Here is a 23,016-nt window from a genome sequence, read left to right as displayed (position 1 = left end):
GATGGGTTAGGTAAATCCAGACAGCTCAGCAAATGGAGGCGGTGGTTCAACATTGTCCTGGATTGAGCTGAAGCACTCCGAAGCACTTCTCCCTGATCCAATCTGTTCCAGATTTGGATTGAAGCATCCTAAATCAGCCTGCTTCGGTTCAGGATTCAGATCTGGAATGGAAGCCCTACAAAGCCCTACTGGAAAGCCATTCTAGAAGGCTTTCATCACATCAGACCTCAAAGATTTTCCAGGCTAAACCCGTCAATGAAGGCAATATGCTGTCACAGAATCCATGATGTATGGCTGCCCAGCCTCTGCTTAAAAACTTCTAGCCACCTTCATTTTGGGGGAGGTCAGACAGCTGCCATCTGAAAGGGAGGCTGAAAAACTCTAGCCACACGGAGATCATGAATGGGCATTTTGAATCCAGCCCCTGTAAAGTAATTTATAAATCTCATCCTAGTAACAGTATTCAGAAAACTATCTATAATCTATGTGCCATGTATGATTCAAGAGACAGAATTTCTAACTACCAAAGACAGACCTTTTCTGGTATTATAGGCCTATGCTGGGATACAAAGAGCTGCTTGGGCTCACACAAGGGTCTTGCTTGGAATTTTGACTTTTTCTTCTTTAAACAGCTAGGCCTCCATGGCATTTCACAAAATGCCTTTGAAACACCACTCATTTTCAAAAGCAATTTACCATGTGTAATGTGTTTGCTGTTAGCGAAAAGTTTTTAAAAGTAAATATCTCTTGGGTTCATGGATCTACTTGTAAGACTGAAATTCGATGAACTTTGCATCATATTGGCTGATATTAGCAAATACAGTTTTGGAATGGAACACAGAATGCCCTCCTTATCATTTTAAAATAACCCAGCTATCTACAGTGTATATTTATCAAGTTATAGTTCAACTTTATCTTTCTTCAAGGGTTTTAGAAGCTGTTGTCTTTCATTATTTTGTTTAAATCTAGCCCTAATGTAAAAATCCTGAAGAGGGTCATGTTCATTTTCTGTAGAAAAAATAAATGGCCTGCAACACCTTATGACAAAAATAAATAAACTGGCTCTTACAAAAACTTTTTTTACTTGTTCTATACTCACACCATCTTTTACAGATTTATATAGTTCTTCTGTGCATGCATATTGTTAACTTTACGAAAGTGGCCTGTACTTTGTCTGACTTTAGGGAAATCACTTGTCCAGAAGCGATACTACATCACATAGACAAAGTCAAATAAGAGTTCTGGAAGGGTTTCATTAGTCTTGACAGTATGCATTTCAGCAATTCTCAGATACATTGTCTAGAGCAAAATGGTGCACGTACCCTGTCATATTGTAATATAATATAATCAAAATTAATACCTTTGAGGAAAATACTAACTGTTAAGTGAGACATATACAAACATATACGCAGCCTGAAAAAATGTTTACTTTGGCAGTGGTTGATTCCCTTCCCTTTTGTGGGAAACTCTGACCCCAAACATCTACCTTCAAAAAGCCTACAGCAGCAATGCTGCTATTCAGCTTTGACGCTTAACCCATCCTTCACCAGCACTCTTTCTCCTGCACCTCAATCCCATTTAGTTGAGATATTTGTGCCATGTTTGACCTCTGTAAGGGCCATCAACAATGCTTGTTATGGTATAAGACTGCACTGACATCATTATTCATCCCTCCCATCATGAAGATGGAGAGCAGCTCTGAATTCAGACGTCATAATCTAACTATAAAATTTTATGGAGGCATTCTGTTTTTATAGGAATAAGATGACAGAATTTGGAGACATGCCCGATCATTCACTGTAATACCTACTGGTCTCAGTAGGAACTTGCATGATATATCAAAGTACGAGAAAGTGAGAAAGTGAAAGGCGAAGGAATGTAATTAAGGGACGCACTATCTCCCAGAAGTCCGAAGACCAAATAAACATTTATTCCACCACCCCCTCGGCTAACCAGTGATCATTGTGTTCTGGAAATCAAAAGTATAATGCCCAAAAGTGCTTTAATTACTTTTAAAAGTATTTATTGTTCTAGTCAGTCTGAACTAGAATAAGCAAAAACAAAACACCAAGCAAGTAAATAAGAATGATCAGGTCCAGTTTTAGATAAACCATATGGAAATAGAGGTTTCTTTTATTTATCAAAACATTCACAACTCTGAACAGGGTTGCACGCTTATATGGAATAAATAGATTCATACTGAATTTTTGCCCATCGAAATATTGAAGGAAAAATGGGGTGTTGTAGGAGAGTAATTCAGGTATAAGAGGGGATTTAAAATGAATTAAATCAAAGGAAGACAATGCTTTCTATCCTCATATGGATTGGGTAAATATTTTTCCTCTGTTTCTCTGTCCCTCTGCAGGAACGGATGCTATTTTTAATAAAGCGGCTCACCTTCACTGAAAAAGCAGTGTTCGGCACATAGCTTCCTTCTCTGATATTTTCTTCTCTCTTCTCCAAAAAGTTACTTCAGGCAACGAGTCCGTGTGTATATTTGCTCAGGACATTTTGTTGTTATTTTTGTTCAGATGGTGAGTGCATATGTGAATTGGGATTTAAGGTAAGCAGTATAGGGGCTTAAAGATGGGAAAGCATTGCTTGGAATTTTGGTACTGATTATAAAAACCAGGCACAGCTCAGCCAGTACAGATAACAGTGCAATCCTACGCAAGTCTTACATACGGTATAACTCCTCAGAATGCAGATCCCAGTGAGGGCAATGGAACTTACTCATAGGTAAATGGGAAGAGGAGTACAGCCTCAGTCTTCATGGAAACTCATGAGAAGCAGACACTGGCTGTGTTCGGATGTCACTTTAAGCCATGATGGAATAATAAACTATTCAAAGTAGCTTATTTGGAAAATAAACTGCTGTTACCCCCCACACTACTGTGCATAATCTGAGTCATTCCCCTGCTCCCTCTCCTGCTGCAGTCCTCCAGCCTCACAGCAGCCTGTTTTAACAGTCCACAGAATCCCAATGAGAGAAGAGAGTTGTGAGGTAAAGCACAGGGGTTTAATTCAGCACTTCCAGCATCACCCCATCAAGGTGGTGGTGGCTTTAAAGTGCTTGAAGGTTGCAGGATCAGGACAAACCTTCAAACACAGCCTGCCCTAGTTGGGAGGCACCTGATGTACCATCAACCCTGTGCGATTACACACAAAGGAGCAAAACCCCTGGGTGCTCCCAAAAGGGGGTGGCACTAATAGGCAAGAGCAATCAGTTGCTAGGAAGATCATGGAAACAGATCTGCTGGCTGGAGGAGAGCTGCGCCAGCGGTTTTGACCATTTTTGCCAAGCGGCTCTGTATGTGAGGAAAATAAGCCACTGTGACCGCCACATGATGGGTTAAATAACCCGCTCTGCAGGCCGTGGATTATCAGAGTGGGTTACTTTGGCTAAATTAAAGTAGCCAAAGTTATGTCGTCTGTTGGGAAACTCCACCCCAACAGACGACATAACTCAAGATGGATTAAATAAACCATCGTGGCTTATTTAACCCATCATAGGTTATCGTGATATCCGAATCCAAATCATCATCCAAGTGGAACACATCTGGAATAATATAATCCACGTGGTGAGGTTGCAGAATCTCTTTCCTTCAAAGTTTTCAGGGAAGGGTTGAAAAGACCAAAGTATCTAACCCTCTAAAAATCAGAGGGCCGGATTAGATCGGGATAGCCAACATGGAATCTTGGGGCACTAGTGCAACTCTGGACACCATTTGTGGCGCCCTGACTTCTTTCCCATTCTAATATAACACATCTTCTCATGGGTAGCTTGGATTGGTTCATGGAGCATTGGGAAGAGTGCAAGAGAAAGAGAGATGGGAGGTGAGAATGAGTTGGCTGGTGAAAGGGGGAGAGAGCAAAAGAGTTTGTCTTCTGTGAAAAAAGTTTACGTTGGCACTAAAAACTGTGGGTTCAAAGGAATTGTTTACAGTGTGTTGGGGCTCAGACCTGACCTCTGCCCAGTACTCAAGTCTTTTGGGCAAGTTACGTCTCCACTGTAACTAGCAATGCCTGACTCCCACAGCAGCTATTTCATGGAGGTCCCAGTACAGTTTCTCAATTTGCCAAATGTGCCCATAAAAGTTGCCTAGCCCTGGACTAGATGATTTACTGTAATATGCATAAGAAAATGGCAAATATGAGAACTGAAAGTAGTTTGAGTCATCAAGGAAGAATAATTGGGAAATCACTCACCCCAGCACCATCTATAGCCCAATTGCATGAAACTCCTGAGCTTCCTGTTCACTTTGCTAGAATCTCTGCAATCTAGAATCCTGTGTTTCTGTTGCTGCAGCAGTGATTTAATGTAGTTCTAATCTATTCATACACTAATTACAAATTTATTAAATACAATGTTAATTTTAACAGCACACGAAGTTATACATAAAATAATTTTAGGAACAGAAAGGTTGCTTTATGTTCCTAAAGGAGCCCTCCCCAACCAGGTGCCCTTGAAATGTTTTGGACTAGACTGCTCAGCATTTCTGACCATTGGCCAGGCTGCCTGAAGACGAAATCCAAAATATCTTGAGGGCCGTCTTAAAGCAACAAAGTGACTTTAGATCTACAAGGAATGTAAGAAATGAAGAAAAAGAATTTCTTATTTATCAGTTTTTTCAATGACACACACACACACGGTCCCTGAAAAAAACTGGTTTTTTCATGGCCTCAGAACTTCCGGAAATTTTACATATCTAGATTGTCCTAATGTCAACCAGTGAGCTTCATGGATGTGTGGGTATTAGAACCCAAATCTCCTGAATCCTAGTCCAACACTCTAACCACTACATTACACTTCCTCTCTATGTAACATTATGAACTTCTCAAACCTCCCATAATCTATCATTTTTGAGACCAAACTATTATTTTCCTTTATTTATTTATTTTATTACATTTATTTTATATCCCACCTTTTTTCCTCCAAGGAACCCAAGGCAGCATACATAATCCTCCTCCTCTCCATGTTATCCTCACAACTACCCTGTGAGGTAGGTTGGGCTGAGAGTATGTGACTGGCCCAAAGTCACTCAGTGGGTTTCCATGGCTGAAGAGGGACTAGAACCTGGATCTTCTGACTCCCAGTCCAACACCTTAGCCACTACACCACACTGGCTAAATAACGACAGAGGTTCCCAACAAGGCTACCACAGCTACCACAATGGCAGTCAAAGAACTGAAGGGATACTCAGTGGGAACCCATTGTGGACATGCACACTGGGATGGTGGGGGAGAATTCCCAACCCAAAATTCCTCTGCTGTAGAAGTTTTCCAAAATGAGGCTCTGCCAAGAATTTACAAAACCAAACCAAGTTCCTTTGAAGATAGAGCACTTCCTCCACTATCAATCCTGGCTACATGTAAAATTTCCTTCTGCACTGCATCTTATCAGGCCAAGAATTAAATTTTATAGTTGCCTTTGCAACAAGGAAATACTAACTTTTAAAAATCTTTCCACTTTTTATATAATTGAATTTCCACCAGCTCTTGGCTGAATCATTCACTTCACTCGTTTCATTGGGCTCCTACTCTAAAAGCTTTTTCCAAGTTCATTTCAGGCCAAAAAGGGAAGTCTCCAAGGCTTGAGAAGATCTCTGCTTAAAATGAATACATACTGCACCAGAAAATATACTTTGGTGCCCTGAAAACAGTTATAAATTACCATATCCTAACAGATACATAGAATTAACTGTTAGACTATGTTCTGCAATGCAATTTTAGGTGAGATATGAATCATCACATTACACAAGTTACAAGAAGTATGCTAAGAGGATATATAATACTAAACACAGGCATCAGAGGCAGATGAACAATGACAAATACCTTCAAGTATTTACAAGTGGCAGAGCGCCACAAATGATTGTGCAAGGGCTAATGTATTCTTAAGAGTTAAAAGAAATGGATTTGGACAGCCCAGGGGGGCTTTCCAACCCTACAATCTAAAAAATCCATAGCATGAACTAGAGCCAAGAAGAGTGCAGCCAAGAGATGTACATTTATACTCTCCAAAGTGTGCCAAAGTATATCCATTCTATTCTAAGTCACTAACCTTTCCAGCAAGATATATGACCCTACAACCACACACTAAGTTTTAATGAAGGCTTGACTACATTGCATGATCTATTATAGTGTTTGGAACGAAGGCCCCCTAATCGAAAAGACAACGCAATACTAGAATTCCATTCTATATTAAAACATGGAAGGTACACACCTGAAGCAATTACTAGAAAGGTATAATACAATGCCTAAGGTATAAGTTAAAAGTATAGTTATCGTCAAGATGGGGCTCAAGCTCCCTGGTTTGGTTTCAGATTCTGAATCAGACCTGGAGGCAGAACTAGAAGTCAAGACAAAAAGCTGGGGAGGAAATTCTCCAAGACTCTCCAGGAGTAAGGGAGGAATCTTCCCAGTAGCTTATCAAACAGGAGGCCCAAGTTCAGAGACCGCTTCCCCCCACCCCCACTCATGGGAATACCGTCTTTGTCGGAGGGAAGGGAGCACCAGAAATGAAAATTCCAGAGTCCACTGCAGTTAAGCGGGTGCAGCTGAGAGGAGCTGGTCTGCCAGACTGGCTGCATGTCAGAAGTTGGGTCAAGAGGATCCTCCCTGATGGGGGAGTCCAATAAAAGTCTCTCGGGCATGGCAGGAAACTGTCCATTTAGTTGACAGTCAACAGCCTTGCTTTGTTTGCCAAATTAAGCTTGGAGAACTGCTCCTAGCCATCAGAGATGCTACAGGTGTGAATAGGTGCATTTTACTGAATAAGACTTTGTGGATTGCACAGCGAGTACTTTATCTCACATTTCAGTGAGAGGGCTTGGAATCACAAAAGTTATCAAATTTATGTAGCCCAGGGAGAATAAGAAACAACTCCTTACATGTTCAGAATACAGCATTTTAAGAAAAAGGAAAACAACCCTCTCAACTGGCTTCAAGATAAAGGGTGGGTTTGCTATAAAAATTGAACACTTTTAGTTTCCTAGGGTAAAGGCACAGCAAGAAGAGTATGCTCAACAGAGAGGTCTTGGTGGAGAGCTGTGGAATTCTGACCAGGAGTTGCATCCACTGAAGGATACTGCGTTGATCTAGATGACATAGCTACAGCATAAGAAATGGTATTAACTATAAAAAGTATCCTAGCAGGATCAATGTGACAAGGAACACTGAGGCCCTTTCTACACCTAAGAATTATCCCAGGAAAATGGAGGGATGGTCCCTGCCTGCTCCTGGGCTTCCCTGTGTGTTATTTGGATGCACAGGGATGATCCAGGGACAATCCTGGGATAAATGGCTGGTGTAGACATGCTCTGAGATAATTAGGGTTTATGCTTAAGCAAGGGAAGGAGTAGAGAACAACAAACTGAACAAAGAACCTATGAGAAAATTTACATATGTAGATCATCTCAAGCAGATCAGTACATTATATGGTACATTCTCTGAAAAAAAAATCCCTACCACCAGTCACACTCAGGCCTAATCTACAATAAGCACTATGAAAGTGGTATGAAAGAGGTATATGGTATGTGTCAATGGACCCCAACAGGTATCAGTGCACTTCAATACTGCTATAAAGCAGTAGTGTGGCTCCTGCCTCTAACATACTGCTTTCTTACCACTTTCATAGTGATGTATGATTCTTGGTGTAGATTAGGTCTCAGTTTCTTCCTAGCTTCCAAATGAAAATATCCAACAGTACTTCCAAGGTTCTAGGACTCTGGCAAGTTTCCAAAGGAAGGGAAATATCTATACCTCTCAGGAAGTCTGTTTAAAAGGCTAAGACAACCTGGAATGAAGCTTGTTGTGAAACTCTATTCTATGATATTGTTGATTAGAACCATCACTTATGGAACAGAATGTAGATGAAAAAAAATGTATTGTGGGTTCTGTTACAGGATCTCAGAATACAACCTTCCTGATGTGAAAAACTGTGCATTTGTGTTAACAGAGCAATGCATAGTTAAGTAGGGTTTCAAGCAGGCTGAGATACAGAGCTACTGAAATTGATAAATATCATAGCTTGAAGGCAGCCAGTTTCATTCCAAACAATGACAAAAACCTGTCAAACATTACTAAAATGGACTGCCGTTCTAACCATGCAAAACTGCACTAAAATTTAAACATGCAGTTTTAAAGAGAGTCAGCTGCTAATATTTCAGTATTCTGCTTTTTCTCGTGCATCTACAGCATACAATAAACCTTCCCTGAAACAATATAAAACAGGGTTCATTTCTTTTATTTTTTTAAAATTATGGAGACTAAAATGGTCTAAAGGTCAACAGATCCCTTTCAAGATTAATAAACCAATACGGCAAGTGTGCCATAAGCATAGAGCAGCTGCCATGCAGGAGGTTGATAACCAAATCAATATAAGCAGCTATCAGTTTATAAAGGCAACCACGTGACTGGACTTTTTCCTCCAATTTTTTTCCAGGAAGACTACATAAAAGGTGTTATATGCCATGACCTTCTGATTTCCAACCTAAACTTGTTCACAAATAACATGAAGCCGTTAAGACTTAAGATTATCCTTCTGCACACAACTTTGTTCTTAAACACATTGTTCTACATGACTTTGAAGCTAATTTGACAGCATTAAAGAAGTTGATAATGTGAACACCCTTAAATGATCTCTTGTGCATATTGTTTAAACTTTTCACTTGCTAATGAAAATTAATATTAAGCCACGTGAAGCAATTTATGTAAAGCAAATTTTAAATTAATAATAAGCCACATAAAGAAATTTATCAAAATTAAGTTTAATGAAGCATAAGAATGTAAGAGCCATATTGGATATCAGATAAAGGCATATCAGATAAAAAGTAGGGCAGTGCAAGCGTCGGCTTTGGATTTCTGAAGCCTTGGCAGCCATTTTATGCTGAAGCCGCCATTTAGTACACAGTCCTAGGACTCAGCAGAGGAGAAAGAGCCTACAACTCCCAGCATGCACTGCCTCAGAGGGATGGACTTACTGGGGTCCAGAAATGGTGGGCACTTGTGGCCTCACCACCGCGATCATCAGGCCACCGACATGATCAAGGACGTGAAAGTCACTGGAAGGGTTGCCACATGCTCTGCGAGTGCCCCACAGCTGCCTGATTTTCCAGAGAACTGCCTGGGCAGGTGGCTATCCGGGGAAGGAGGCAGCTGCGGGGCACTTGCAGAATGTGCAAATCACTGGAAGCATTACTACACAGGCATGCCATTATCCCAAAAGATGGATTCCAAGGAAGTCAAAAAATAAAAATAAACCCTCAGTTACATGGAATTGCTCAGCCACCAGAACCATCATCTGACTAAGTGAGGAGGTATAGCATTACTACACACAGATGTAGGAGAACCTTGTACCTAAGAGAGACCATGCTCCCAGAGGTAGAGAATTCCATAAGAACAAAGTTCATGCTCCCCTATTAGCAACATCTTTTCAGAACGGCTCACTAAATAACCCCAGAAATAGAGGGACTTACAAGAATATAAGGAGAAGTAAAATCTCCAAGAACAAATTAGCCTATGAACCAATTGCATGGATTGTCTATCTGTACAATGCAGATTAAGATTTAAAATGGCAGCTGGAGACCCTGAGAGCATTGAAACAATGGCATTGTTCACAACTCAGAATTGGTGCATGCTGCCCAGTCCTGCTAACCAAATCAAAACAATAGTAATAATAATAATAAAAAAAACTAACCAGGAAGCAACAGCTTAAAAGTCATGTCCAAACTGGGACTCCTAGCTCATCAACTCCCCAAAGAGCCAGAAATTGGAAACAAAGAACAAATTCTGGCTTGTTAGGGGATCAGAAAAACAGGAATCTTGGTCTGGATATCATGCTAAGCTTTTGCTTCCTGGTGAGTCTCCGGTTAGTTTATCAGAGGCTCACTGTAAACCCGCCCACTGGTGGGAGAAGCCAACTGGGAGCAATCATGCAGCATGTGCTAGCATGCTCCTTGTGAACAGTAATAAGCTAGAATTCTCTGTAATTCAAGTTTATTGTTGCATGCAAACACAGCCAGCTGATTTTCCCAAGTAAAAAATGTCAAAATATTTTTTAGAAGTTTAACTACCTACCTTGTTTAACAATGCTTGCTGTCCCGATACCGCAGGATTATATTGTATTTGCTCCGTACAGTTTGGTTGAGTCTCAGATACACACTGGTACATTGACACAGCACCAGCATAGCATGTCTGAGGTGTTACTATAACTTGTTGAGAGTTTATTCCACAAGTCTGACTTTCGGGGACCTGCTGCAAACAACTGAGAAAGTCCTCCAAGCCAGAAGAACCTGAATAGGTTGAATGCTCAAAATTTCCTACTGGAAAGTCGATCTGTGTAAAATCTGAAAGCTGTGACACTATGCTGGTGGGTTGCTTGTAAGGAATGAACTCCTGGCTACATGCATATGTTGCTGTATTGACTTCAGATTTGTAAGGGAACTCCTGAGTTAATTCTTGCATGCCGGCAAAGACATACGGTTGCGTCTGTTGCTGCACAGGATTCAGGGGTGTGGTGTTGACAGAATTCCAGTTTGTGAACATCCCATTGACCTGCATGTGCTTCATCTTCTGACACAGTTGTTGGTGACGCTGCTGCTGTTCCACCACCGTTTGTTTCTGCTGTTGGTCAAGCTGCTGCTGCTCCAACTGCATTAAACAGGCAGAATTCTGAACCACGGTTTGTTGCTGCTGGCAACCCGAATATAAGAGATCAGTCTTATTTAATGATTCCTGAACATAGGTCAAGATTTCATCAGTTATGTCAATGTCTCTAATGTCATCCACACCAGAAAGTTCACTTTTAAAAAAGTCTTCATCCTGCTCAAAACATTTTATGTCTTCAAAGTCAACACCTAGAGTTTTCATGATGTTGTACAGTTCATTGTTTTTGTTATCCTGAAAAAGGCCCACGCCAGCTTCAGGAAGCATCAAGTTACTTTCCTGGGGACCCTCCGTCTGCTCCTGTTTGAGAATGCTGTTATTCCCCATTAAAATATTATCCTGCCAATTGTTGGCCATTACATTGCCCAATTCATCTCTGTTGTCCACGAACAAGTTCCTTTCAAAGGAGATTTTATTTGAAGCAGGTGGGCAGAGATACACAGATTCATCCTGCTGTAACATTGCACCCAAAAGTGAATTGGGATCAACAGATTCTTTGCGCAGTGTAGCCTTAGAAACAGCTCCTTTACCAATGCCACTTTTAACCTTTGCCTGAGAAGAATCCATTAAGCCAGGCGGAGGAAACGTCAGTTCGTATAAGACAGCTTCACCTGTAGCGAACATGAAGGGCAGCTTCATGTTTCGCTTCCGTAAGTGCTCTGCCCCTTCTTCATCTCTGAATTGCAAAAATAATGAAAGCATAAAGTTATTGCAATGCAGAAAAACAGCTATGTTTGATTTTAATGCTGCTACAGACTATTCCAAGTATCTGAGCAAACATGAAAAGCAGTAATGTGGAAAACCAACTAGGGCTTTCAGGGTAACAGGATTGGATGCATCTAGATTGTGCAGGAGCAAGATGATCGTGCAATGCAACGAGGCACTGAAATTGTGTAAATATGATATAAGATGCTAATACTTGTAAAATAGTTCGGCTTGGAGTGCCTTTTACCATCTTCGGTTGGTTTGCCAACTACGGCCTCTCCTGGACAGGGATAGCTTGACCACGGTGGTACAGGCATTGGTAACCTCAAGATTAGATTACTGCAACGCGTTCTATGTGGGGCTGCCCTTGAAGCTGCTCCGGAAGCTGGAGCTAGTGCAGAATGCTGCAGCTCGGCTGTTGTCTGGAGCTGCCCCTTTCCAGCATGTAACTCCTCTGCTGAGGGAACTGCACTGGCTGCCTATTTGCTACCGGGCCAGGTTTAAGGTTCTTGTACTTGTGTACAAAGCCCTAAACAACTTGGGACCAGGATACCTGAGAGAGCGCCTTCTCCCTTACCAACCTGCCCGGTCACTGAGGTCATCTGAGGGCCTGCTCCTGGTGGTTCCACATAGATCCATCCTCCGATTGGAATCCACCAGGGGAAGAGCCTTCAGTGTGGTGGCGCCCCTCCTGTGGAATTCCCTGCCTCTGGAGGTCAGGCAGTCTCCAACCTTGTACTCCTTTCGGCGCCTCCTGAAAACATCTTTAATCCAAGAAGCTTTTCTTTAACATGCAGCCTTGGATTTCTGTTTTTGCTTCTTTTTAAATTTTTGTTTTAACTGTTTCATTCTGTTTTTATTTTCATTTTACCTTGTATATTGTTTTTAAATTTTAAATCATAAATTTTAAGTAATGTCTGTTTGTTTTTAATGATTATGTGATTTTTTGAAATGGTCAGAAGACTTATTCAATAAAGGTATTCATTCATTGTACACCGCTCTGAAATTTTTCAATGGGGAGCGGTATATAAATATTCTAAATAAATAAATAAATAAATAAAAATAGTAGGTTGGAAAATAGTACGTTGGAAGAATAAAACATATGTGGCTTGCATATTAGGCTTGATCAAAAAGAACTGTATGCCTGCTTACATATGCCTAAAGGAAGTTTGAACCCCCTTCTTTTAATGGCAGCCCCCTTCCTCTAGTGCCACATGGCAAACCTCTTTTGAAATCATGACAAATTTCATAAGCAGTTCGCTATATGGCACAGAGGGTTTACCATTCAAAAGGAGAAAAAATGATAGGGCACATTCACCACTTGGGAGTATCCCAAAGAGCTCTTTGGATTAAGGCCACTGAGTTAACATAAGATCTAAATATGCAATTTTATATTCCAACTATATGCTATTAAGGGATGTGTGTGTGTGTCCTGTATTTTTGAGATTGATGTTAAGAAACCTTTTTCATCTCACTTTAGCTATTTAGCTATAGTAAATACGCAGCATAATCGGATGCATGTTTACACAGAAATATGCTCCACTGTGTTCAAAGGGCTTATCCCAGGTGAGTGTGCAAAATATTGCAGTCATAACTGAAGTTCAAATCATGCAATATGAATATAAAGTGGAGCTTATATCAATTAAATGAAAAGTTCTCAGCCATGAATTAAAATATTTCATTGACAGATGTGAATACATAACCAGATACAAAATAATTTTGGATGACTGTGATCATGCATTTTAATGCAGGTAAATATATACTGTAAACAATTGGCTATATGAAATCAAGTTGACTAAGAACCCTTCCTGATATTTATAATTATGCTAGATCAGAACAAATACAAAAAGACATGGAAACATGGAAAAATTGACGCTATAATTTTTTCAAAGGGTTAACACGATTCAGGGTGCAATCCAATGGTCCCTAGAAGCACATCTCAGGGCTGAAAGAGAGAGAGAAAGAGAGAGAGCGCTACTCGTGGCAAGGAAGTTAGCTGTGGAAGTCCTTCCTTTATTGGTGGTAGAAAGTTCTGCCACTGTGGATGCTCCTATAATGGTGGGAGCAAAAAGGGAGCATTATCAGGGCATGTCAGGAAAAGACAGAGCGAGTTTAAATCCATCCTTATTTCCAGATAAGGGGCATCGCTCGAGCTGCTGTAATTTCCCCCCTCCACTGGGCAGAACATTTCTGTACCGCCAATAGCCGAAGTCTCATTGGCTACTTACGTAAGAGGTCGCTGTGTAGCTATGATATAATCTGGTCTTCCATTTTTGTAAACAAGGCGTGCATTTGCTTGAACCCAAGCCCATCGATTTTCCTTGGTGAGGAGTCTAAACACAGTCATACCACTCTCTCCAGTCTTTATCACTAAAATAAAAGGGGGGGGGGGAGAATTAAGTTTGGCATTCAGATTTACTTAGAACATCTTAGCAATTGTATTTGTTATATTGCATAGGCTTAACACACAAACAGGAAGGACAAAATTATTGTACTCCTAAAGGCCTTAAAAACTTAAGCCCTGCTAATTTGCAGGATCAGGCATTGTTTTGCATTTATATTAGCAGTAACAAAACATTTCTTAAGAGAAGAGACACAAAAGTTTTAGGAACCCAACAAGCCAGTAACTTTGACCTCCCATATAGCTAAGTTGCAATCACTTGTTTTCACTATTTATTTTGGGTGGCAGTACTGAAAAGGGATAAGAATATATAACATTTTACTTCTGTGTTTTGATTAAACAGCTGTTTTTCATATCACAAGATGCTGCAGTTGCAACAATAACACTTTTACTAAGCAAAGGGAAGGCGGAGAATATCTCTGAAAAAAACACTGCATAGCTCAAAGAAAAACAACAACACCCTTCCAGCAGAAGGTATATAGAGCGGCAAAGGTTCTGATAAAAAAAAGGATCCAAATATATCAAGGTCAGAATACATTCTAAATTTAGACCTGGAAAAATCTCTTAAAAGTAGCCAATCTGCCTGAGAAAACTGCTGAAATAGCAGCAAGGGAGGCAGGGAAGAGGAAGTGAAAAGAGCAGGATGTGACAGGAACATGGAGACTGAAGCTAAGGAATCCACACGGGAATATTAAAACATTGCTTCTTCCAACATAAGCTCACATGTTTACTGAAAGAATATGTCTAGAGGAAAGCCCTTATTAGAAAAACAAGGGGAGATTAATTTAGGAGACATTTCAGAATTTATTTTGGCATACATTTTTCTGCTTAATAGCTCACAACACAGGACTGCTCTTACTTCGGACATGATTCTCAGCACAATAAAGCATATCAGCTGCGTGGATAAACTGGTATCCTGTTCCTCTCATGCACAGTTCGGCTTCGGTGTAACCCAGTACAATTCGTCCTCTGCAAGATATATTTAAAACATTTTTATGCCACCAGGTTAGTTTGCTAACTCAGGTTAGCAAAACAAAGAGAAAAACCAATAACATCCAATAATCATATCCTAAAACTGCAAAATTTACAATGAAAACTGGGCAAGAAGAAAACTAACCAGCAAATCACTACAGGTAAATGCTCCTCAAAATAAAATAAAAAAGCTTACATCCCTTCCAGAAAGATTATGGAATGATTATGAATTAAAGAATTACATTATAATATTTAATTCATAACTTAAGAGCATTTAGGAGACACAGTACAGTATGCCAACAACACTGATACAAGAATAAGAAAACATCTCTATCCAAATACATCTGGCTTCCTAAAAATGGGACTTAGGATTTTTTTTAAAACAAACATCTGTTCTCTGAAGTATGCACATGTATCAGGAAAGATGAGGGTAGATCGTGAATTAAGCTATGATTATTCACAGGAATAATTAAGTGGACTCCAATGGGAAGTCCAGTGTAAATGCAGGTTGCTTGCCTGTAACTGTGGTTCTTCGAGTGATCATCTATGCATCACACATATGGGCTCTGCGCCTGCGCTGAGACCTGAACCGGAACCTCAATAGCTTAGTATAACATTTTAGGTGGGCACCATCCCCCAGCGCTACTGCGCATGTGCACGTGGTTCCCGCCTATACCTCAGTTTACAGGAGTCCGACATTGTGGCCCCATAAACCTACATATAAAAAACATACAGTAAAAGTAGTACACCACCAAGAGGGGATGGTGGGTGGGTTGTGTGAATGCATAGATGACCACTCAAAGAACCACAGTTACAGGTAAGCAACCTGCATTTCTTCTTCGTGGTCTCTATGCATCATACATATGGGTGAATAACAAGCTGACATACTTTGGAGGTGGGTTGGTGTTCTATGTTAACACTTCCGACAGGACTGCTCTTCCAAAGGAACAGTCTTGTCTGGCCCGAACATCAATGCTGTAATGTCTTATAAACGTGGACGGGGTAGACCACGTTGCCACTTTGGACACATCTTGCAGAGAAACTCCTCTATGAAATGCTACGGATGTAGCCATTGCTCTAGTGGAATGAGAAGTCACTGATTCAGACAATCGAAGATCAACCAAAGAATAGGCCAATTCAATCGTCTGTGTTATCCAGTGTGACAGATGTTGGCATGACACAGGGAGACCTTTTCTAGGCACACCATAGCACACGAATAGTTGTTGTGTATTCCTGAATGCTTCAGTATGCGACGCATATGATCTTCTAGTCGATGGTTTACGGGATGCCAAAAGGATTCGATCGATCGCCAGGTTAGAATTCATTGAAGGCTGTGAGGGGTTATCCTCCATGCCGTCAGTTTCAGTGTTTCCAATTCTGGATGCCAGATCCTGCCATTGTTCCTTGTCAGAAGCGTCGGTATTGATGGGAGCCTTATGTAATTGTGGTTCGATAGGAGCAGGAGGTGGGTGAACCAGGGTTGCCTGGGCCACCACGGAGCTAGCAGTTCGAGTTGTCGACCTGGATTTTTGATACCACACGGGTCAACAAGGGAATGGGTGGAAACATGTAGATCAGTGTCCCCTTCCACGATCTGGTGAAAGCGTCTCCCAGAGAGCGCGGTCCCTTGCCTGCTCTGCTGCAGAATCTCGGACAGATCGCATTGAGATTTGTGGCGAATAAATCGACACTCGGGAAACCCCAGTACTGAAAAAAATCCTTTGTAATCTTCTTGTCTAGCTCCCACTCGTGTGAGGTGTTGAAAGACCTGCTGAGGGAATCCGCTATCTTGTTGTCCTTCCCTGCCACTTGTATGGCTGTGAGATGGATTCCCCTTCTTATGCACCAATTCCAGATGCGCATGGCTGAGCGATTTAGTGGGTGAGACCTCATGCCACCCTGTCTGTTCAGATAGCAAACGACTGTGGTATTGTTGGTAGCGATGAGAACGGAGCGCGACACCAGGATCGATGCGAAAGCCTTTAGCACTTTCTCCACTGTGAGTAACTCGAGATGGTTGATGTGTTCCCTGTTCATCGAGTTCAGCCATCGACCTTGGATGAGGTGAGAGCCGCAGTGCGCTCCCCATCCCATCAGGGAAGCATCTGTAGTGACTGTCCTCGATGGTGTTGGGGCATGGAACGGTATCCCTACAAGGGTATTCCTGCTGGACAGCCACCAAAGGAGAGATGCCCGTACTGAGTGGGTCAGAGTCAGTCGGGACCGTCATGCATCGCTACGGTCGAACGTCTTGAGGAACCATCCTTGAAGGATTCTCATCCGCAGGCGAGCGAATTTGACAACTGCCGTGGTAGCTGACATTAGTCCTAACAGTCTCTGGATGGTCCAAGCCGTGACGGAGGGATGGTCTATGATATGTAGAACTAGGTCCTTTAACACCGTCGCTCTCGATACCAGGAGGTAAGCCCAACCGTCTGTAGATGATAGGGTTACCCCGATAAAGTCTATCACCCTTCACGGTATCAGTGTAGACTTCTCGAGGTTGACCCACAGGCCCAACCTTTTTAGGAGCTGTAAAGCAAAATGTATGTTCCTTTCCAGGGTAAGACAATCATCCGCCACGAGCCAGTCGTTGATGTATGGATACACTGTGATGGCATACTGTCGAAGGTTGGCACAGACTACCAACACAGATTTCGTAAAAACTCGAGGGGCGGTAGCCAGACCGAAGGGCAGAACCGTGAACTGAAACTGTTGGTCCCTGAGGGAAAAACGAAGGAAACGTTGGCAGGATGGCCTGATTGAAATGTGAAAGTAGGCATCCTTTAAATCTATAACTGCAAACCAAACATTTTTGCGGAGCAACTGTAGAACAGACGCAACAGTGGTCATGCGGAACTTTTTGGGTGTGATGAATTTGTTGACTTGCCTCAGGTCCAATATTGGTCAAAGGCTTCCATCCTTCTTTGGTACCGTGAAGTACCAGGAATAAAAACCCTGATTTGCCTGAAGTGTAGGAACTGGGCAGATGGTCCCTTTCTCTAGGAGAGTGTTTATTTCTTGAATAAGAGGGGGGCGAGGGTGGAGTTATTTTTATTCCCGAGAAGGGTGGAAGGCTGTCGAATTCGATGTGGTATCCGTTGTTCACAATGGCAAGAACCCAAGAGTCTGTAGTTATGTGCTCCCATTCTGGAAGGAAGGGCTGCAGCCATCTTTCGAAGGGCCATCGGTACATTAGAAGGGAGTCAAAGCTGCTGCTTTTTTCCAAAATCAGGTGGACGCTGTGCAGGTTGGTATCTTGGGGGATATGATCTCTTCCCTTGTAACTGCTGTTGTTGTCGAGGTGGTCTATCGTACTGAGGACATTGCTGCTGCTGGGTGAAGGGTTGCTTAGCCCACCACCATGGCTTGTATTGGGTGGGTGGCATCGAAAACCCCATCTTCCTCGCTGTTGTACACGCTTTTTGGATAGATTCCATAGCGTCGTTGGTACCGGCGTTAAACAGACCTTCCCCATCGAAAGGTAAGTTTTCGATGCGTGTCTTAGTCTCTTGGCTAAGTCCCGCTGATCGAAGCCATGCATGCATACGTAAAGCAATGGCTCCCATCATAGCTTTTGAGTCACAATCCACCTGGTGTTTGGCTGTACAGAGCTGTTGTTGAGCAATTGCTACTGCTTCTGCTTGGAAGACTCTAGCAAGTTCCCTTTTGTCGTCTGGTAGGTAGTCACAGAAGGACCCTATCTTATCCCACAAGAATAGCTGGTAACGGGCCTTAGTAGCTTGGTAAGCACCTGCCCGAAGACCTAACGATGCAGAGGCATAGACCTTGTGACTCATAAAATCCAACCTTCTCCCTTCTTTATCCACAGGTGCCGAGTGAATACGTTGTGACTTTCCCTGGGAAGATTCAACTATGATAGAATTGGGCTTCGGGTGTTGAAAGAGGAAGACAGCGTCCTTTTCTTGGATCTTGTACAACGACTCGAGGCGTTTAGATGTCGGTGCCATCAAGGAAGGGGTTTTCCAGGATATCTGCGCCGTTTGAAGTAAGGTAGATGGAAATGGGATTGCTACTGAGACATTAGCTTCAGTATGGAAGACATCGTAGATTGGGTCGACAAGTTTTTCCATATGTTGCTGAGTTTCCAATCCTAAGGACTGGGCCATCCTCAGGATGTGCTCTGAAAATCAACCCGTATCGTCCGACGGGAAAGATGAGTCCTGTGATATGACTGCGTCTTCTGGTGAAGGTATAGATGGAGTGGTTGAGACTGAGGAGGCAGAATCGGATCAGTAGTCATCTTCTGGGGACAAAGACTGTGGAGCAAGTGATGGCTGTTCTGGCCAAGGTGGAATTGTTGTCGAGGCTGCCGTAGCACTCGGTACCATGCTGGGTTGTTCCTGGTACCGATGTGGACTTGGTGCCGTACTAAGTTGTTCATGGTACCGATGTGGACTTGCTACCTGCATGGGTCTCCTTGAAGAGGGATTTACGGGCTCAGGAAAATTTCTCGACACTGGGGGAGGGTGGGCAAAATAGTTCCCTGACTGCTGTCGATAGTTGTCACTGGGGAGATATGACTGTGGGCGCTAGTATTCCCAATTGGGATATTCATAGTGCCTTCGGTGTGAGCCAGACCACTCTGAGCCTCTATCCCATTCGGAGTGTGGCAAACGAGAACGCTCCCTATAGGCCGGTGGGCGTGGGGATTGAAAACTGGCGGGAGATGGCAATATACGGCCCCTATTCTCGCTTAGTTGAATTGGACTCTGTGGGACTGGTATAGCTCCCTGTCTGTCGGAGGCAGATGGAGTGGAATCTCTGATTTCACCCTCCGAAATCAGAGATTCCATAGGCCCCGGCCTCGATACGGAGATTGTTGTTGGTGTCGGTACCGAGTGCGTCACAGATCTCGTTACCGAGGGTATCTGAGGCGTCGGCTGTATTGGTATGGAAACGGTCGGTACTGAAGGTTGTCGTGGAGATGAGGGCTTTTTAGAATCCTTTCTCCTTTTCTTCTTCTTTTGGGCATCAGATGACTTTGGCGTGCGGGCTTTTTTAGATATTTTCTTAGCCGCAGCTGTTGCCAAAGATCGACCAGGCGTTAGGGGTATCAGAACCCTATCAACTGCCATGGTCTCCTCAGAGATAACAAATGATTGAATATCAGGGCTCTGATCTTCTGAAGGTTTTGCCAGGATATGCTTTTCAACCCATGAAGTAGTATCATCCATCTTCCTTCGGCTAGTTTCACTTTGTATGGGAGTATCTGTCGCTTTGAGAGCCTTCTCCCACAAAATAGCCCTTAGACGATCAGCCCTATTTTTGTGGGTTTGCTTCGTAAACGACATGCAATGATGACACTTTTCTACTTTGTGTCCTTCTCCTAAGCAGAGCACACAGAGCGAGTGCCCGTCCGTAGGTGGAAGTTTGCTGCGGCAGCTGACGCACTTCCTAAATGGTGCCTTAACAGCTATACGGCCAAGGCCGATGGCGACCAAAAGATCGCTCTGAAAAAACTAAAACCTATTCTAAATTTTTTATTTTTTTAGTATAAAAGGAAGAAAAAGAGAGAAGAACAGGAGTAGAGGTGAAAAATTACAAGGTATTCTAAACACTAACAAGAAAAAACACTAGAGGTTGGTTCGAGCAGTCTAGCCACAATGGCGGACGACGAAGAATTGAGGTATAGGCGGGAACCGCGTGCACATGCGTAGTATGTTTTCTCTATACATGCTGCCCTTGGGTAAACTTATTCAATCTCATGGCCTCCAATATCACCTGTATGCCGATGACACACAACTATACCTCTCATCTCCGGAACTTTCTCCTGATGTTCACGATCGTATCTCGGCATGTCTTTCAGATATCTCAGCTTGGCTGCTTCATCGTCGCTTGAAGCTTAACATGGCAAAAACTGAACTGCTTGTTTTCCCTCCTAAACCTTCTCCTCACCTCTCATTCTCTCTTACTGTCAACGATGTCACGCTTACTCCGGTCAAGGAAACTCGTAGCCTTGGCTTTATATTTGATTCCTCGCTCTCCTTTATTCCTCATATCGAGGCAGTAGCTAAATCTTGTCGTTTCTTCCTGTATAATATTGCCAGGATTCGACCATTTTTGTCTGTCTCTTCTGCCAAGACTCTCGTTCACGCACTGGTTATCTCTCGGTTGGACTACTGCAACCTCCTCCTCTCTGGCCTCCCCTCGTCTCACATCAGTCCGCTGGTCTCTGTCCACCACTCTGCCGCTAAGATCATCTTCCTGGCCCGCCGCTCTGACCATGTCACTCCGCTTCTGAAATCTCTTCATTGGCTCCCAATTCATTCCAGAATCCAATATAAACTTCTCCTGTTGACCTTCAAAGCTCTTCACGGTCTAGCTCCTGCCTATCTCTCCTCTCTCATCTCACACTATTGCCCCGCTCGTGCTCTTCGCTCCTCTGATGCCATGCTTCTTGCCTGCCCAAGGGTCTCTACTTCCCTTGCTCGGCTTCGTCCATTTTCCTCTGCTGCCCCTCATGCCTGGAATGCTCTTCCAGAACACCTGAGAACTACCAACTCAATCACAGCTTTTAAAACACAGCTAAAAACTTTTCTTTTCCCTATAGCTTTTAAACTTTGAGTTTGTTCTGACTCTATACTGTTAGCTTCACCCTTCCCGGTGCCTGTTTACACTTCCCTGTGCCTGTTTGCATTCTCTTTCCCTTCTTATTGCTTACTACAACTTTACTAGATTGTAAGCCTATGCGGCAGGGTCTTGCTATTTACTGTGTTATCTGTACAGCACCATGTACATCGATGGTGCTATATAAATAAATAATAATAATAATAATAATAGTAGCGCTGGGGGATGGTTCCCGCCTAAAACGTTATACTAAGCTATTGAGGTTCCGGTTCAGGTCTCAGCGCGGGCGCAGAACCCATATATGTGATGCATAGAGACCACGAAGAAGAACATAGACATATTCTTACATCTTCAAGCTATACTATGCAATTTCAGCTTATATCTATATCTAGCTACACACACAAACACACAGAAAGGCAACCACCACTGGTGGATCTTGCACTTACTTTGCATCACATCCTGTAGGAGTGAAGTCCAGTTTGTGCTTAGTTCTGAAGATAAAGTTTTTGGTACGTATTTCAAGAATGGATGGAGGCTGAAGAGGAGTAGCCACAGCAAACAAAGCCAGCTGAGGAGATATAGCAGCTCCATCCTTTCCTTTCTTGTTCTGTCCGTGGAGAAACTTTAATCTCCCTTGAAAATTCATGGCCTTCAAAGGAAGAAAACTAGTTGTTACCACATGCTGCATTTTAAACTTGCACACAATCTTTTTTATTATTGTTTACAAGAAGTTAATTTGCTCAGGTATCAAATATGCTTCTTTATCATAAGCATATTTGATACCTGAGAAAATTAACTTCTTGATAAATTTAAATTATGGTTATTCTGTACGTGACAGAAAGTTGCAAAGGGGAACCATGTTTTCCTGTTATGAGAATGAGCCATGTGCTCACCACCCATTCTTTTCCACGCTATGAAGGCTGCAGCTTCTCTTTAAAGTTAGGAAATAACTGCTGTTTCTTGTTTCGTATGAATACAAGGAATTATGGTTTGTTTAACCCAGTTATTAAAAAACAGGATCAAACCATGTTTTTAGATGGTAGTTTGTCATAAGGCAAACCTGGTTTGAACAAATTATATCTTCCTGTAGTTCCCCCCACCCCCCAAATAGCAAAAGGAAGCCATGATGGACTGGCAGGGTTGACCATCACTGCACTACCAGGGTGCCCCACACCCTCCCAAACACTGGACTCATTGTGATTGGCACACACTGGAGGTTCATGTTAAGAGCTGCAATTGGATTCAACTGGAAGAGGGGCAGGGTGAAGAGGATGACAGGTGGAAAAGCAGGCCAGCACTGGATAAAAAGGGGGAAAGGAGATAGGTGGGGAGGAGGTGGAGAAGAGACAGGGAGATGAACAAAGACTCAGACAGGAGGAAAGAATGGGACAGGAAGGAGGAACAGCCTTTTACAAGGGAAATGCCAACCTCCACTCCTCTAAACACCTGTCAGGAGCCACTTACCTTATTGGGGAGAAAAGAGACCTAGATCTCTTCCCACAATGCCCCTTTAAGAGCAAGCTCCAAAAAAGGCTTCAATGGACTTAACTGCCCAAGGACGGAGGCATTGGTGATTTCTCAAGGAACGATACCAGGGAAGGATTTAGCAGTGGTGGGCACTGTGTCTCCTCGTGCATTTGGCAGAGGCAAACTGTGGGGAGGACTATTTACCTGTCCAGCAT

General features: G+C 42.6%; 1 protein-coding gene across 1 annotated transcript in view; it reads right to left on the bottom strand.

Moving 5' to 3' along the window:
- The window catches only part of AHR (aryl hydrocarbon receptor), a 75,888-nt gene that overhangs the window by 3,737 nt on the left and 49,135 nt on the right, over window positions 1-23,016 (bottom strand). The window contains exons 7-10 of the mRNA XM_063123626.1: window positions 21,781-21,983; window positions 14,631-14,740; window positions 13,599-13,740; window positions 10,078-11,341 (exon numbers count right to left, since the gene is read on the bottom strand). Coding sequence (XP_062979696.1) covers window positions 10,078-11,341; window positions 13,599-13,740; window positions 14,631-14,740; window positions 21,781-21,983 — 1,719 coding nt within the window. The remainder of the gene's footprint in view (window positions 1-10,077; window positions 11,342-13,598; window positions 13,741-14,630; window positions 14,741-21,780; window positions 21,984-23,016) is intronic.

The sequence above is a fragment of the Elgaria multicarinata genome, chromosome 1 (genome assembly GCF_023053635.1).
Source record: "Elgaria multicarinata webbii isolate HBS135686 ecotype San Diego chromosome 1, rElgMul1.1.pri, whole genome shotgun sequence".
Taxonomy (NCBI): domain Eukaryota; kingdom Metazoa; phylum Chordata; class Lepidosauria; order Squamata; family Anguidae; genus Elgaria; species Elgaria multicarinata.
The sequence above is the reverse complement of the archived record's forward strand: the minus strand, read 5'-3'. Positions and strand labels throughout refer to the sequence as shown.